The sequence below is a fragment of the Dipodomys spectabilis genome, unplaced genomic scaffold (assembly GCF_019054845.1).
Source record: "Dipodomys spectabilis isolate Male_0828 unplaced genomic scaffold, ASM1905484v1 ptg000773l, whole genome shotgun sequence".
In the NCBI taxonomy this organism is placed as follows: domain Eukaryota; kingdom Metazoa; phylum Chordata; class Mammalia; order Rodentia; family Heteromyidae; genus Dipodomys; species Dipodomys spectabilis.
Window position 1 is genome coordinate 636085 of NW_024871450.1, and position 15468 is coordinate 651552.

The 15468-nt window shown below is 42.4% G+C and overlaps 2 protein-coding genes across 8 annotated transcripts in view; one reads left to right on the top strand and one right to left on the bottom strand.

Annotated features, from left to right (window-relative positions):
- Setd6 (SET domain containing 6, protein lysine methyltransferase) lies at positions 1-3590 on the top strand. Its single transcript, XM_042672853.1, has 9 exons — positions 1-59; positions 230-307; positions 378-522; positions 599-740; positions 843-1037; positions 1155-1272; positions 2385-2565; positions 2682-2824; positions 2907-3590. The coding sequence occupies exons 1-9, from the start codon at positions 33-35 to the stop codon at positions 3207-3209; spliced, it is 1332 nt and encodes a 443-aa protein (XP_042528787.1). The 5' UTR covers positions 1-32; the 3' UTR covers positions 3210-3590.
- A 678-nt stretch (positions 3591-4268) lies between these two features.
- The window catches only part of Cnot1 (CCR4-NOT transcription complex subunit 1), an 80657-nt gene continuing 69457 nt past the window's right edge, over positions 4269-15468 (bottom strand). For all 7 annotated transcript variants that reach the window (XM_042672849.1, XM_042672851.1, XM_042672846.1 and 4 more), the window contains exons 39-48: positions 14135-14383; positions 13254-13417; positions 12547-12664; positions 11168-11269; positions 8443-8616; positions 6897-7046; positions 6221-6401; positions 5313-5445; positions 4974-5108; positions 4269-4624 (exon numbers count right to left, since the gene is read on the bottom strand). In XM_042672849.1, coding sequence (XP_042528783.1) covers positions 4546-4624; positions 4974-5108; positions 5313-5445; positions 6221-6401; positions 6897-7046; positions 8443-8616; positions 11168-11269; positions 12547-12664; positions 13254-13417; positions 14135-14383 — 1485 coding nt within the window. In that variant the 3' untranslated portion in view covers positions 4269-4545. The remainder of the gene's footprint in view (positions 4625-4973; positions 5109-5312; positions 5446-6220; positions 6402-6896; positions 7047-8442; positions 8617-11167; positions 11270-12546; positions 12665-13253; positions 13418-14134; positions 14384-15468) is intronic.

Here is a 15468-nt window from a genome sequence, read left to right on the forward strand (position 1 = left end):
CGGTGCGGCCCGAGCGCGGTGGCGGTCGGGGCATGGCGACGCCGGCCAAGCGCCCGCGGGTAAGTGGAGGGCGGCGGGGCGGGCCCCATCGGCCTCGGCCTAGCCCGCCCGAGCGTGGCTCTGCACCCCGTCCCGCGGGCTCCGAGGGTCCCCTCTCCTCGGGCGCGCGCGTCCTCGGCCCCCGCGGGCCTTCCGGGGCGCGGCCGCGTCACGGGCTCCCTCCTCCCAGGTCGGCGGGCCGGGCTCGGACCCCGTGGCCGGCTTCCTGCGCTGGTGCGGCCGAGTGGGACTGAAGCTGAACCCCAAGGTGAGCGAGCGGCGCGGCGGGCCCGGCGCGGCGGGGCTCGGGCTGCTCTGACCCGGCCTCCTCCTCGCAGGTGGCGGTGAGCCGGCGGGGGACGGTGGCCGGCTACGGCATGGTGGCTCTGGAGGGCCTGCAGCCCGGGGAGCTGCTGTTCGCGGTGCCCCGGGCCGCGCTGCTGTCTCCGCACACCTGCGCCATCAGCGGTCTGCTGGAACGAGGTGGGCGCGCGGGCCCGGGGCGCCCCGGGGCGGGCGCGCTGCGGCCCGCGAGACCCTCACCCCGTGTCTTCCCCAGAGCGAGCTGCGCTGCAAAGCCCGTCGGGCTGGGTGCCGCTGCTGCTGGCGCTGCTCCACGAGCTGCAGGCCCCGGCCTCCCACTGGAGCCCCTACTTTGCGCTCTGGCCCGACCTGGGCCGCCTGGAGCATCCCATGTTCTGGTAGGAGCCGAGGGAGGCGTGGGGGAGCGTGCTCCAGCCAGTCTGCCGGGGGTCACCAGGTGCGGGGTGTTAAAAGGAGCTGGGCCGGCTGTTCCACTGCAGGACCCAGGAGGAGCGGCAACGCCTGCTGCAGGGCACTGGTGTTCCAGAGGCGGTGGAGAAGGATTTGGCCAACATCCGCAGCGAGTACCGTTCCGTTGTGCTGCCCTTCATGGAAGCCCACCCTGATCTCTTCAGTCCCAAGGTTCGCTCTCTGGAGCTCTATCACCAACTCGTGGCCCTCGTAATGGCCTATAGGTCAGTGAATAGAAATCGGAAAGACCAAACATCTTCAGACTTCTTGAGGGATGGAAAAGAGTAGAACAGCCAAGCCCAACCCCTAGTCTTTAGTTTTAGCCAACTCCTCTCTGGCAGCTTTCAAGAGCCATTGGACGAGGAGGATGAAGAGGAGCCAAACTCCCCTGTGATGGTGCCTGCTGCAGACATACTGAACCATCTAGCCAATCACAATGCCAACCTAGAGTACTCTGCGGTGAGTGGATCACACCTAGTTGTTATGTGTATTGATGACTGAGCATTTGAGCCAAACCACTAACGGCCTTCTACTCTTGTTTGTGTCAAAAGTTGTTTGAATATATTAAGGCTCAAAATTAAGTTATGGAAGCCAAAGGCCAGTGGCTCATGCCTGTGATCCTACCCATAGAGGCTAAGAAGTGCAGTTTAAGTTATATCTAACCAGCTAGCCCTCAGTTAAAGCTGGCACACACACAAAAAAAAGTTGAGTCTTCTGACAAATACTCAGAGTAGCTTTTAGAAGTTACGTTTCACTCCCTGCTGGCTGTTCAGTTGGCCTTGTGGACAACTGCCACAGTTAACAGCATGGAGAACAGGAGTGTTGGTCAGAGATCTAAGATGACCCTATTTTAAGAATCATTCCACTTCTATATCAAGTTGTAAGAAAAGATGTGTGTTTATGGTAAATGCGTATACCCTCAGCACCCAGGAGAACCAAAAGTTTAAGGCTGGCCTACACTACATAGAATACCTTGTCCCCAGAAAACAAGTTTAACAAATGATTTTTTTCGGTTGGTTGTGGAGCCTGGACTCAGGTCTTGGGCATTGTCCCTGAGCTCTATTGCTCAAGGCTAGCGCTTACCACTCTTGAGCCATAGCTCCACTTCTGGCTTTTCAGTGGTTAATTGGAGATGAGTTTCAAGGGGACTTTTCTGCCGGGGCTGGCTTCGAACTGATATTCTCAGATCTGTCTCCTGAGTATACTAGGGTTACAGGCATAAGCCACAGGTAACTGGTCAGGTTTTTTACTAGTGTGAGATCCTCTAGGTCCCCAAAAAGCTAGGATTAAAGTGAGCCACTGATCCCTGGCCTAAGTTCATCTTGACAAGCTAGCATTTTGTAACCATTGAAGGTGACTGAGCCGAGGAGGTACCTAATAACACACAAAGCTGATCTTTTAAAGTTGGGCTCACCTGTGTGATTCTACTGTGCAGGACCTAAGTGGCACTAGATGCAGAAGAATGGGACATTGCAACCTTAGGCCATGGCTGAGCACACCTACTGGAGGCTCTTCCTAAGAGGGGGAGGGCCTTGGAAAGGCCTGGCCCTAGCTTCTCCCTTTCATCCCAGGATTATCTTCAGATGGTGGCTACTCAGTCCATTCCAAAAGGCCATGAGATTTTCAACACTTATGGGCAAATGGCTAATTGGCAACTGATTCATATGTATGGTTTTGTTGAACCATATCCTAACAACACAGATGACACAGCTGACATTCAGATGGTAACTCTTCGTGAAGCTGCATTACAGGGTGAGTTTTGTTACAAATCTTTCACCCTGACACTTGTCTTCTCTGTCCACCCCAGGCTGTAGTAGCTTTGCTAATAGCTGACTTGTTAGAAGAGATTTTTACTAATTTATCTACAGGAGCAAAAAATGCATCTGAAAGGCTCCTCCTGTACGAGCGCTGGGATTTCTTGTGCAAACTGGAGATGGTAGGGGAAGAGGGAGCATTTGTGATCGGGCGTGAAGAGGTGTTAACTGAAGAGGAGCTGACCACCACACTCAGGGTAAAGGGTTGAGAATGGCCATGTTGTGCTGATAAAACACAAGTCATTGTCATAATCCAAGGGCCCCATGGTTTTTTCTTAGGTACTATGTATGCCTGCTGAGGAGTTCAGAGAATATAAAAACCAGGAAGGATGGGAAGAGAGTGAAAGCAAAGGCAGCCTGTGTATTTCCAACATTCCCAAGCTCAAAGCATCATGGAGACGGCTTCTTCGAGACAGTGTCCTGTTAACACTGCAGACATATGCCACAGATTTAAAAACTGAGCAAGATTTGCTTAGTAATAAGGAGCTCTATGCCGGACTCAGCTCAAGGGAACAGCAGGCCTTACAGGTTCGCTATGGTCAGAAGGTGATCCTACATCAGTTGTTAGAACTGACAAGTTAGTATCTTCCTTGTTCCCTGAAGGATCAGTAGTAGTGCTTTATTATAAGCCAATAGTTTGTTGCCTTCAAAGAGGAAAACTGGGGCTTTTGCTTTTATTACTTACCAGAAGGTAAAAAGTGCTAGAATTCACAGACCAGGGAGGTGAGGGTTCACTAAACAATTGTTAATGAATTCTGTAGCTATTCTTCCCTTGGAACCATTGACTTTTTTTTTTTTGAACTTGCATTTCTTGTTGGAGGACAGGACTGGAACTGGAGTTGTTTGCTCAAGATAATATCAAGGGAGTCAGCCCCATTTATGTAAGATTCCAGCTGTTTACTTATGAAGCTTTTTGTGTTCACTAGCCATAACGCCTACCCTCATTAAAGATAAATTATGTAAGTAGGGCCAAGTAACTCATTTTTTTAAACTGGGCATAATTTAGTTTTCCTGTTTCAGCAGTTTCCTCTTGTTGGCACCAAAATTCCTTTGCTTCTTCAGCATTTGAGATCAAGCTAAGATGCACAATAAGACTGCCACCTTCCACATCCCCCCCCCCAAAAAAAGGGGGGGCCTGGGATTTGTTAGGTTAGTAGTAAGGAAGATTATGTTACATACACCATTCAGCAAGGAGTAAGTTCCCAGTGGTCTGCTATGTTTTGGTGTCCAGGCTGTTCACTTTCATCCTGCTGCTGCATGCTATGATTATTGGTTAGTTCCAGTGAGGTTTTGATCTTTTGACTTTAGGTCCTAAGTTAATGGTAAGGGAGGACAATGCCTAATACTAGTTCCTTTTCTCATAGTTTATAAGACAGAGGGATGGGAAAACTTCAGGTCTGGCTTGGTTCTCTCTTGGAAGTGAGTGTTTTCCCCCTCTGTTTAGTTGTACAATGGCCTCCAGGAAGGACACACAAACTGTAAGCTCATAATCTTATGCTCTGATGTACCCATGTTTTAGCAACTTAGTGTGGGTAACAGTAAGAAAATTTTCTACACTAATATGAATTAAGTATTTCTATCATTTGTTTGGAACACTAGGAATGTTAAAAGACATGGAGCTATGTCCTAGAACAAAATGCATGGTATTTAGCTGCCTCTTTATTACAAGGTACTAGTTTATGTACTTGCCTTGAACACATTTTGCACAAACCCAGAAGTTCAGACAAAGGTTTTCTCTTTCATATATTTACACAAGTTCAAAATGATATTCACAGCATCGTCTAAATTTTGGCCAAGTCAAAAAAATGCATTTAAACTTTGGAACGTGCCCACGTAGACAGGAGCCAACCCTCAACAGTGTAGGTGTTGGGGCAGACACCTGAGAACCAAAGGGCTGGGAGAATCAGGAGGAGTTCATCTAACTGGCACCAGTTCCTTCCATTACTTGCTGAGCCTGCTTCTGTCCCATGCAGCACTGTGCAACTGACTGGAATAACCTGGAGAGTAGAAAGAATTACACATTTACTCATGAGGAAAGTTCAAGTTTAATATGCTATTTGCTTTAGCTGCCTTTTTTTTTTTTTTTTTTTTTTTTTTTGCGGAGGGTGGGGGGTGGTCAGTTATAGGACTTGAACTCAGAGCCTGGAATGCTGTCCCTGAGCTTTGCTGCGCAAGGCTAGCACTCTACCAGTTTCTGGTTTTCTAGTGGTTAATTGGAGATGAGTCTCATGGACTTTCCTTCTGAACTGATCCTCAGCTCTCAACCTCCTATAATTATTAGCCACTGGCACCTGGCTCTTTACTTGAAGACAATCTACAGTCCTGCCGATAGATAATTCAACTTACTTTTCGATTTCTGGGGCACAGTGTACAAACTCATGGTTCCAGAACTTAAACGCTGGATTTTTAATCAGCTCAATGAAGGTAATAAGAAGACCCCAAGGATGTGGCCTATTTACAATCAACCGTTCCAAGAGAACCCTAGAAAGAAAAAAATGATAAATGCACAGAGAAAACAGGACCATGCCTTCTGTTCCATTCTTCCTCAATGACGGTCTACCAACTCTATCCTGTGCTTAAACACAGTAGTAGTATGTGAAATATGTCTAAAGCCTCAATACATGGAACTAAAATAATTTAAAATGAAGAAGCTGGGGAAAGGCACCATTTGGACAAAACTCTCACCTTGTGATCTGTTCCTGGATAGCTTCCGTGTTGGCCTCGGCAAAAAGGTACAGCATGGTGCAGCTGAAGTAGTGAGTGTGGCTGTTTGGGTATCGCAGCTGATTTGCAATTGCATTCAAGAAGAGATACCGGCCTAGAAATTAAGGAAACTCAACTTAGGACTAGTTCTGAAAGAACAACATAATAAGAAAGAAAGAAAAAAAAAAAATCAAGCTAGAGATTTACTTTTATTCTTGGCTTTTATCTGTGTTCTCCAGACTCCAAAGTTTTGCTAAGATTTTAAAATACTTTTAAAAGAATAAAAATACTAATATTTTCCTAAAATTGTTCAAGTGTCATTCTTTTGTCACAACTAATACACAGCTATACTTGCATTTTTTTGCCTCTGTGTTCAGACAGCTGTACTATACCCATTCGTGTAATCTCTACCTTTCTCTATATTCAATGACAACAAAAGCCATTGTCCTACTATAATTCACGTTTTTTGTCCTAATACTGCTGCTTGAACTCAAAGCAAACTGGTTTGGCTCTTTCACTCAAGGCTTGTGCTTTATACTACTTTAGCCACATATCTACTGCAGCTCTTGCTGGTTAATTGGAAGTAAGAGTCACACAAGTTTGTCTGCTGGGGCTGCCTTTGAACCTCAATCCTCAGCTTTTTAAGTAGCTAGGATTATAGATGTGAGCTACTTAAATTATCCGAACCTGGCTGATAATTCTTTATACTTGGCTATGTTCTTGAGGGGAGCAAAGGGGGGACTAGAATATGAACTCAGGGACTTTCCTTTGCTATACAAGTACTCTTATCATTTGATCATACCATCTAGCCTGTGGTTTAAAGCAGATTTGTACGGTCAGACTGGCAAGCACAGGGAACTGTACGGTGGGGATGGATCAGTTTCGCTCACCCTCTGTATCTAAGTCCACAGCTAGGTTCTGGAAGATATCCATGTGTGCTGAGTGGGTGATGGTACTCATTGAAGGCGTGCTGCCTTTGTTGTGGATATGTGCAATGGCCTGAGTCCCTACATAGAGCACCAGTGCATTGATGAGCTGGAGGTTGTAGCGATTGCCAGGCTCGTTTGATACCTGTAGGAACAAAATAGAAAACTTACTACCAAAAACCAGTTGGCACCGTAACTTGTAAATTCTTAGACCTCCATGGAAAGCCAAACTGCTCTCAATGAACCTTGTTTACGCTTGTGGGTTTCTTTAAAAATTAGTTCCTTTGGGAGCATATTATCACCACTCTGCTAACAGCACTGCACTAAGGATTTTCAAGTGAAAGCACATACATTCTGTTACAATGTTTGGATAGGAGAAAGTTATGGTTGTCTATGTGGAAAGATTAACTCCAAGTCATTCTACAAAGCAAACATAACCAGAATCCCCTCATTTAGGAAAAGTTTAAAGTACAGAATATAAAGTTATAGTTCAGCTAAGCTTACTGAACCATTAAACTTGGCAACATGTTTTAAAGTCTCTAAGTCAGGCTGAAAATAATTCTAAAATATACTGCACACATCCTAGTGTATAGGAAGTGCTTTCTAGGGAAAGCCGCAGAGTTAAGCCAAACCAGCTGACCTGTAGATTGCTGCGCAGATCAGAGAGAAAAGTGACTGGTGATCGAGTTTTAAGATAGGAATCCAAATCCTTTTTGAACTGAGGTGGCATCACTCCAGTGAAATTGGTAAGAATCCGGGGAGCAATGTTAATTTCACTCAACATGTCCACCTGCCAGAAATTCCAAAAATCACAATTAGAATCAACTGTAGAAGCTAACAACAAATTACACCTATGCTGGAAACCCATACACGTTATACCAAGAAGAGAAGTCTGCAACCTTTTAATCTTTCTGGCCAGTCCTGAGGCACTGTCCCTGAGCTGCTTTTGCTCAAGGCCAGCAGTCATCACTTGAGTCACAGTGTCACGGCTTTTTCTGTTTATGTGTTACTAAGGAATCAAACTCAGGGCTTCATGCATGCTAGGCAAGCACTCCACCACTAAGCCACATTCCTAGCCCCTAAATCAATCAATTATAAGAATCTTTCTATACACACAAAATGAGAGGCACGTATTAAAATATTCTGGTAAACTAAGTCTTGATTCTTTTTCTAGAGAGGTCTAACCTGCAATAGGAACTCCTTTTCCTAAACTTCAAAATGAGTTAAGAAGCAGAATCCTCAGTGAGGTGGACCTTTAAATACAAGCTACACAAAAACACCTATGAAATATGGAAGCTAAGTTCTATTCACTTTGCGGTTCTATCACGTGGTCCCAACAATGCCCTAACACCTAGGCTTAGGTTCTAAAATCATCCCTAAATTTAATACCAAAATAAATATGAAGGCTTGGCACCAGGGGCTTATATACCTGTAATCCTAGAATATTTAAGGAGGAAGAAATCTGAAGGTTGTAGCTCAAAGTTAGGCTTGGCAGGAAAGTCTGGAAACTTCAACAATCCAGCAAAATGCTGGAAGTGTGACAGGGGTAGGGGCTCAACTGGTTAAGTGTTAGCCATGAGTAAAAAAGACAAGCAGAAACTAACCGACTACAGGATACTTAGAGAAAGAAACTACTAACTGCTCTGAACAATTAACACCGTTTATCAAAATAAATACCAGGAAATAGAAACATGTTTTTAAGAGAGAGGATAGTACTGAAGGAGGAAGGGTGAACACAATGCAATTATATTCAGTGTAACTGATAGAAGAAAGAACCTGAACAGTTTAACAGAGTAGGGATAGGAGGAGGAGAATGGAGGATGATGGAAGAGGTGACATTGGCCAAGAAGCTTTGTACTCATAACCTTACTTATGGAATTATAACCTCTTTATGCAGCTACCTACTTTAAGAGAAAAAAAGATAAGCAAGAGCAAGAGGCCCCAAGTGTAAGTCACAGTATCACGAAGAAGAAAGCTGGGCACCAATGGCTCACAACTGTAATTCTAGATTTATTAACATCTGCCAACATCACTATCATTCCCATAAGGATTAATAATCATTATTTCCACGCTAAACAGTACCCTTACCTAATACATTGCGTGTGTATGTTTGTATGTGTTGTGTCAGTTAGCCCCGCTTACCAGGAGATATTAAGTGTAACTTCTTGAACTATTTGAAACATTACCTTCAGATTAGGAGTGAATGGGTCTGGGAGCCTCATGTTTCTCGGGAAGGCACTCAGGATCAAATTTCTTAACTGGATACAATTGGGTGGGATCACATCACAGAACCCATAATGGTAATCACAAAGGAACTCTGGGAAATCATGCAAAAGAACCAGCAGCACTCTTAGAGTACCCTATTTAAAACAAAAAACAAAAAAACAAAACACAAAAAAAAGAACACTTCCACACTGAGAAAAGGAAGTAACATTCTATTAATTAATTTAACTCAAAGTTAAAAAGGCAAAAGGCAATAATAACCAAAAATTTATAGGCTTAGTCAATATCAGAAGGTTATCAAAATATTTACATCTAGTTATCATGAAAACCTAAGCATCTTATAGCCTTAAATGAAAATGCTAGACTATTCTATTCAAAAACAAAAATACAAGAATGAAATAAGCACCCCTCAACATAGTTTTTTGTTGTGCTAGTCGTGGGGCTTTACCTCTGGGCTGGGGTGCTGTCCCTGCGCTCTTCAGCTCAAGGCAAGCACTCTACCTCTTGAACCACAGTGCCACTTCCGGTTTTCTAGTGGTTTTTACTGGAGATCAGTCTCATGGACTTTCCTGCCCGGATTGGCTTTGAACCAGGATCCTTAGATCTCAGCCTCTTGAGTAGCTAGGATTACAGGCATGAGCCACTGTGCCCAGCTCCCCCTGTGCATTTTTAGTAACAGTTTAAAAATGTTATTAAAAAAAAAAAAGAATAAAGTATCTCTTTAGTAGCTAGGTAAAGACCTAATGAAAACTTTAAGGAATGTGGAAGGGGGAGAGGAGGGTGGCAGAGAAAGCAAACAAATAATTTCTTAAAAAGATTTCTCTCTCCAGGTACTGGTGTGGCTTGTGCCTCTAATTCTAGCTACTCACTCTGAAGGCAGAGATCTGAGGACCGTGATTCAAAGCTAACCCAAGCAGGAAAGTTCTAAGACTTCTTTTTTTGCCAGTCCTGGGGCTTAACCTTGTGCCTGGTACTATCTATCCCTGAGTTCCTTTTGCTCAAGACTAGCACTCTACTGCTTGAGCTACAGCACCACTTCCAGCCTTTTCTGTGATTAACTGGAGATAAGAGACTCATGGACTTTTCCTGCCCAGGCTGGCTTAGAACCACTATTAGATCTCAGACTCCTAAGAAGCTAGGATTACACAGGAGTAAGCCACAGGCGCCTAACCTACAACGAACATTTTGTTTAGTGTTTTTTGTCTTAAAAACTACAGCTAAATCATACAACTTGTGTTTAGAGAGACCTCGAATTAACTGATGGAGGCATGGTCGAAACCACTAGGTAGAAACTCACCAGGAGCATGAGAGGCCCTGAGTTCTAGCCCTATTAAATCAAATTTAACAACTTTTTTAAAGGATTCTCGGCAAGGGGCTGGTAGCTACTAAAGAGGCTAAGATCTGAGGATCTTAATTTGAAGTCATAGGGCAGAGCAGTCCACTAGACTTTTTTTTTTTTTTTGGTCGGTCATGGGGCTTGAACTCGGCTTGGGCACTGTCCCTGTGCTCTTTAGCTCAAGGTGAGTGCTCTACCGCTTGAGTCACAACGCCACTTCCAGTTTTCTAGTGGTTTATTGGAGATAAGAGTCTCACGGACTTTCTTGCTCAGGCTGGCTTTGAACTGTGATCCTCAGATCTCAGCCTCCTGAGTAGCTAGGATTATAGGCATGAGCCATCGGCCCAGCTTCCACTAGACTCTTATGTCCAGTTAGCTACCAAAAAGCCAGAAGTAGAGCATGACTCAGTAGTAGAGGACTGTCCTTGAGCAAAATAAAAGCTCAGAGACTGGGCAGACCCTGATTTCAAGCCCTAGGATCAGCACACATACTTAAAAACACACAAAAATCTTCAAATGACATCTTTAAAGGCAACCCATGAGAAAGCATTTGAAAATATATTAACAAAAAGCTTGAACTTAAAAAAAAAAAAAACGGGGGGGGGGGGGGGGGGAGAGGGAGGGGCCTGGGCCTGCGAGTGCTAGTGGCTCGTGCCTGTAATCCTAGCTACTCAGGAGGCTGAGGTCTGAGGATCACAGTTCAAAGCCAGCCCGGGCAGGAAAGTGCCTGAGACTATTATCTCCAACAAACCACTAGAGAAAAAAAAAACAAAAAAAAAAACAAAGTGGTGCCATGGCTCAAGCAGTAGAGCCCTCTCCTTGAGCCCTTGGGCTGAAGAGCTGAGGGTTAATGCCCAAGCCCAGAGTTCAAGCCCCACGACTGACAAAAAAAAGTGGGGGGAGGGGAAGTGACCTGATATAGACCCAATAGAGCACTTGTATAAAGACCTGTGCTTTTATGTCAGTACCAAAAAAAAATGGATTAAAACAAAATTAAGAAAAGTACAACAATCCCCAAGAAACATGATAAAATATTGAAAAAACAATCGATAGAATAAAATCTCATTAAGAAATGATTAGAGGAAATGCAAATTATATCCTCAATAAAAACCCACCAAAGGGGCTTAAAAAAAAAAATCAGGTATGTTAAGATGTGGAGATACTGATTTGTTGCTAAAAAGCACAAACTGGTACAGGCTCTTTGTAAAATGCAGTATCTTCTGAAGTTAGACCTGAGCCCTCTTTAAGATCTTGCAGCACTCTGCAAGAACAAGGATTTTGTATGTGTATTAATTAATCTTTATTAATCTTTAAAAACTTGTTATTCTAATTTGTAAATCCAAATTAATTACCTTGTAGAGGATTTGCATAGGTTTGGTGAGCTCCACATTTCTAAGAAAAGGTGCTAAATATTTGAATAAGTCAATCAGTAGCTGCGCATACATAGGCCAGCCCTAAACAAAAGAAATGGACATGAGTCATAATTATACTCAGCTATAGTTCAGCCAACAGGAAACATCTAAGCAGCTAAACCAAGACTTAATTATCCATCCATCTCCTCATACTATAATAAGCACATAGAGGTGTACACCTCTTCTAGAATGGTTGCCAGACTAGTCTTAGAGAAGACTAAGAATTTAGTAGGAAATCACATTTGAAATTAAATGATTCCAGAGATTTCAGGGTATACTGCTCCTAATACCTGTAAATAATTTTAAGGAGAAAAGAGGAGAACCTGATGAAATTTCCTCCCTTAGAAAGGGAAAGCCCTTCTCGACACAAAACCAACTTTATTAAATGATTAATTCCTACTTTTTAAAAATTTTTTGCTAAATTCACCTTAGTCATATTTTCTTCTTGTCTGAAGGGCCAAAGGAGAGAACTTTAGGTAGTACTTATTTGCTATTTAACTGCAAAATGAAAGCGGGCACCGGTGGCTCATGCCTGCAATATTAGTTTTTCAGAAGGCTGAAATCTGAGGATCATGGTTCAATAGCCAGCCAAGGCAGGAAGAGTCAATGAGACTACCAATCAACTATCCAAAAAGCCAGAAGTGAATCTGTGGCTCAAGTTGTAGAGTGCTAACCTTGAACAGAAAAGCTCAGGGACAGTGCCCAAGCCCTGAGGTTCAAGCCCCAGAACTGGCATTAAAAAAAAAAAAGGAGGTGGGAGGGGAGAAATGATGCATTTCTTATTAACCACGCTTTACTCCTAATTACATAGGTTGAATTCTTAGAAGCAGCAGCATCCCCACCTCTCCCCCCACCCAGTTCAGTGGTCTTCAACCTTAACCATGAGAAAGCCTTCAGCATTTAGAATGGGAACTTATAAAAATAGCAAGCTCCTATTACCACAGGTATATTCAGGTGTCTAAGGAAGTACTTAAGGATTCCAACTTTAAAATCCTAACAAATATGCAAAATAATCATTACTGTGTATAAAGCAGTAGACGGGGGAAAAAAAACTAACTCAGAAAGCCTTTAAAGAGACTGACAGTGGTCGACAACAAAGCTGAAAATATAACGCTGAGTCATCAAAAGATGACTTTCAGGCAAAGGTCTTGAGTCAAGGTCTCTCTCCATGACCTGATGCAACAATACACAGACTAATTCTTAAGTAAGTGTGGAAATCGTACAACTGCTACTAAATGGCCAGTAGAAATCTCTAGGCAGTGCTAACAAGCCACAAGTAGTTATAGTCTTCATCAGTAGGAGATAAACTGCAGCCACACCTTCTGCTGTGGTGTATGTGCCAGCATTCTTGCAATAAATATCCGATGGGAGATCAGTTCAAGCCAGGCATATACAAAGCCAGGAGCTTTGGTAGGCCTCAAAATGTGGAATGTATTACTGAAAGAAGAAAAATCCAAATTAGAAAGCTCAAACTTAAACATAACTTAACATAACTTAAACATAACATAAATAAGCTGCCTTGCAACTCAAATTAACATGCCTCAAAATAAACAAAAGCTCTACTTCTAAAATTTTACTACACCAAAAACCAACAACCCTTAATAGAACTTTCAGTAAGATATAATGGTGCAGCACTGCCTATAGGAATTAGGATACTGGGGCAAGAAAATTTTGTGTTCAAGGCCAGCATAGGCTACATAGGGGAACCTTATCTTTAAAAAAAAAAAAAAAACTAACTAACAACAAGTCGGGTGCCAATGGCTCATGCCTATAATCCTAGCTACTCAGGAGGCTGAGATCTGAGGAGCACAATGAGACTCCTATCTCCAATAAACTATTCAGAAAAAGCCAGAAGTGGCACTATGGCTCAAGTGGTAGAGTACTAGCAGTGAACAAGAAGATCAGGGACAGTGGCCTTCTTTTTGTTCAAGCCCCAGGACCAGCAAACAACAACAAAGAAAACCAACAAAACTTTAATATACAAACAAAACACAAATTCTCTTAAGCCCAACAATACTATACTCACCAGAAAGCTGTAAGTGTTTGGAAATTAATAGTTTCTAACACATGCTCAGGTGCATTGAGTTCCAAGAGCAACATGATAAAAATTCGATGGTAGGGAAGCTGCTGAAATTCACTTTGTCGAACATCATGGTCCTGTAGGAGAACTCCCACTACTATACCAAGAACCTGTTAGAATACAGAATCACAGCTTCAAAGTCACACTTTCAAATCATGTTACTTTTACCTTAAACCCTACATTAAAGGACAAATATATACCATTAAACAAAAAATTATCTGCTTTCAGACAAAGGGGCCCTATGTTGGAATGGCTTAGTGTTTCTTGTAAGTATCTTTGGGCCAAGCTTGCATATTCCTCATAAATATCCTCCAGTGGTTTTCCAAAGCCTTGGGTTTCAGCATGAACCATCATCTTTTACTATGCTAAAACAATCTGAACACTATAACTCTTTTGCTCTACTTGAAGTTGACAAGAAGCAAATGATTTATACTTCTCTTGGAATTTGGTCGATGGCCAGACAACTGTCAAAAAACTGTCCTGGCTCTCTATATCATTTGCTCATCTTTCATGAGGGCTCATGAAAGACCTGCCTGTAATACCTTACACCAAAACAAAGTCCATGTTCACACACATTTTTGCATTCCTTTAATATTTACATTTTCAGAAATCCAATTGTGTAAATTGAGCCAATGATTTTTTTTCTACTATGGCATTCTAATCTTTCTTAACATTTGGTGGATTGTAATCACATATTATATATGAATTTAATTTCAGCACAGAAAAGAAATGCACAAAACATTTTAGGTAAAGGCTCAGAACAAAGATGTTGAGAGTCACAGACAGACTTCAATGTGCAAAGACAAAGACAATAAAGGATTTCAGACCTTGTTCAGCAGATTAATCTTTGTGACAGTATTGGTAGCCTCCCCTGAGTGCTTCACTAACAGTGCAATGAGTCGTACAAAGGCATCTAGATTGTGATAACACTTGGCTCGGATCATGGTGGGATTAGCAGCAGGATTGTGCTGCTGCTCAGCCTGAGCACGGTAACTGATTTCAACACACATTTCAGTGCACAAACGAAAAAATCTTGTTATGAGGTCATCAGTCTTCAGTATTCCTTGCTGATGCATCTACCATGGGGAACAAAAGTATAGAAGCACAATGAGATAATATGTACAAATTAACTTTGTATGCCTCAACTTTCATACTTAAGATACATTCTCTTGTTTATTCCTATGGTAACCATTTCTAATTCTTACTATATTAAAAAAAAATGTCATTTAGGAGGAGGGCTTCTCCATTAAGGAACCATGACACACTTCCTCCAGTTTTATGGAGAACAGAGAATGAGAGTATCTTCAAATAATTTAGAAAAATATGCAAATAAAATCATCCTTTAGTAACTGTTTAGGTCATAAGATACTCTGGACAAAGTATCTTTTGTCTCAGGAAGAAACTTAACTATATGTATTTTACTTCTCACAGAAATAAGGTATACTTTTGTGTGTGTGTGCCCATCCTGGGGCTTTAACTCTGGGCCTACATGCTGTCCCTAAGCTTTTTTGCTCAAGACTAACACTTTACTACTTGAGCCACAGCTCCAGTTCTGGCTTTATGGTGGTTAGTTGGAGGTAAGAGTCTCAGGGACTTTCTTGCCAGGACTGGCTTCAAATCATGATCCTCAAATTTTAGCCTCTTTGAGTAGCTAGGATTATAGATGTGAGCCACTGCACCCAATAAATAGTTTCTTTTGCTTAAACAGTTACAAGAGTTTTTGAAATCAACTAGCCACCCTTAGAAAAAGCACTGATTTATACAAAAAACAGGTACTAAATGAAAATATTCAGATTATGACTCGCAATTTTAAAATGTACTAAAACTGTTATAATACAATACAATATAAGGAGGAAAGTATAAATTATATGACATAAGTAAGTCAGAGCAGAAAAGCCAGTCAGCAGATGACAACAGGAAAGTGCATTAAGGGTAAAGAAAGAAGTCAACAAAAATCAAATCAAACCTTGAGAAAAATTGTGAGGATTACTTTAGAAATTTTAATGCAATTTATAACCAATAAAACAGCTAAACTAACCCAAGCCTGCTAACAATGTATCCCAATGCCAAGACAGAAAGTCAGTAAAAGAAAGGGGGAAAGGCTAGCCAACCAGTGGTTCACATCTTCCTTTACCCTGGGAAGGCAGAGATCAGGACGATC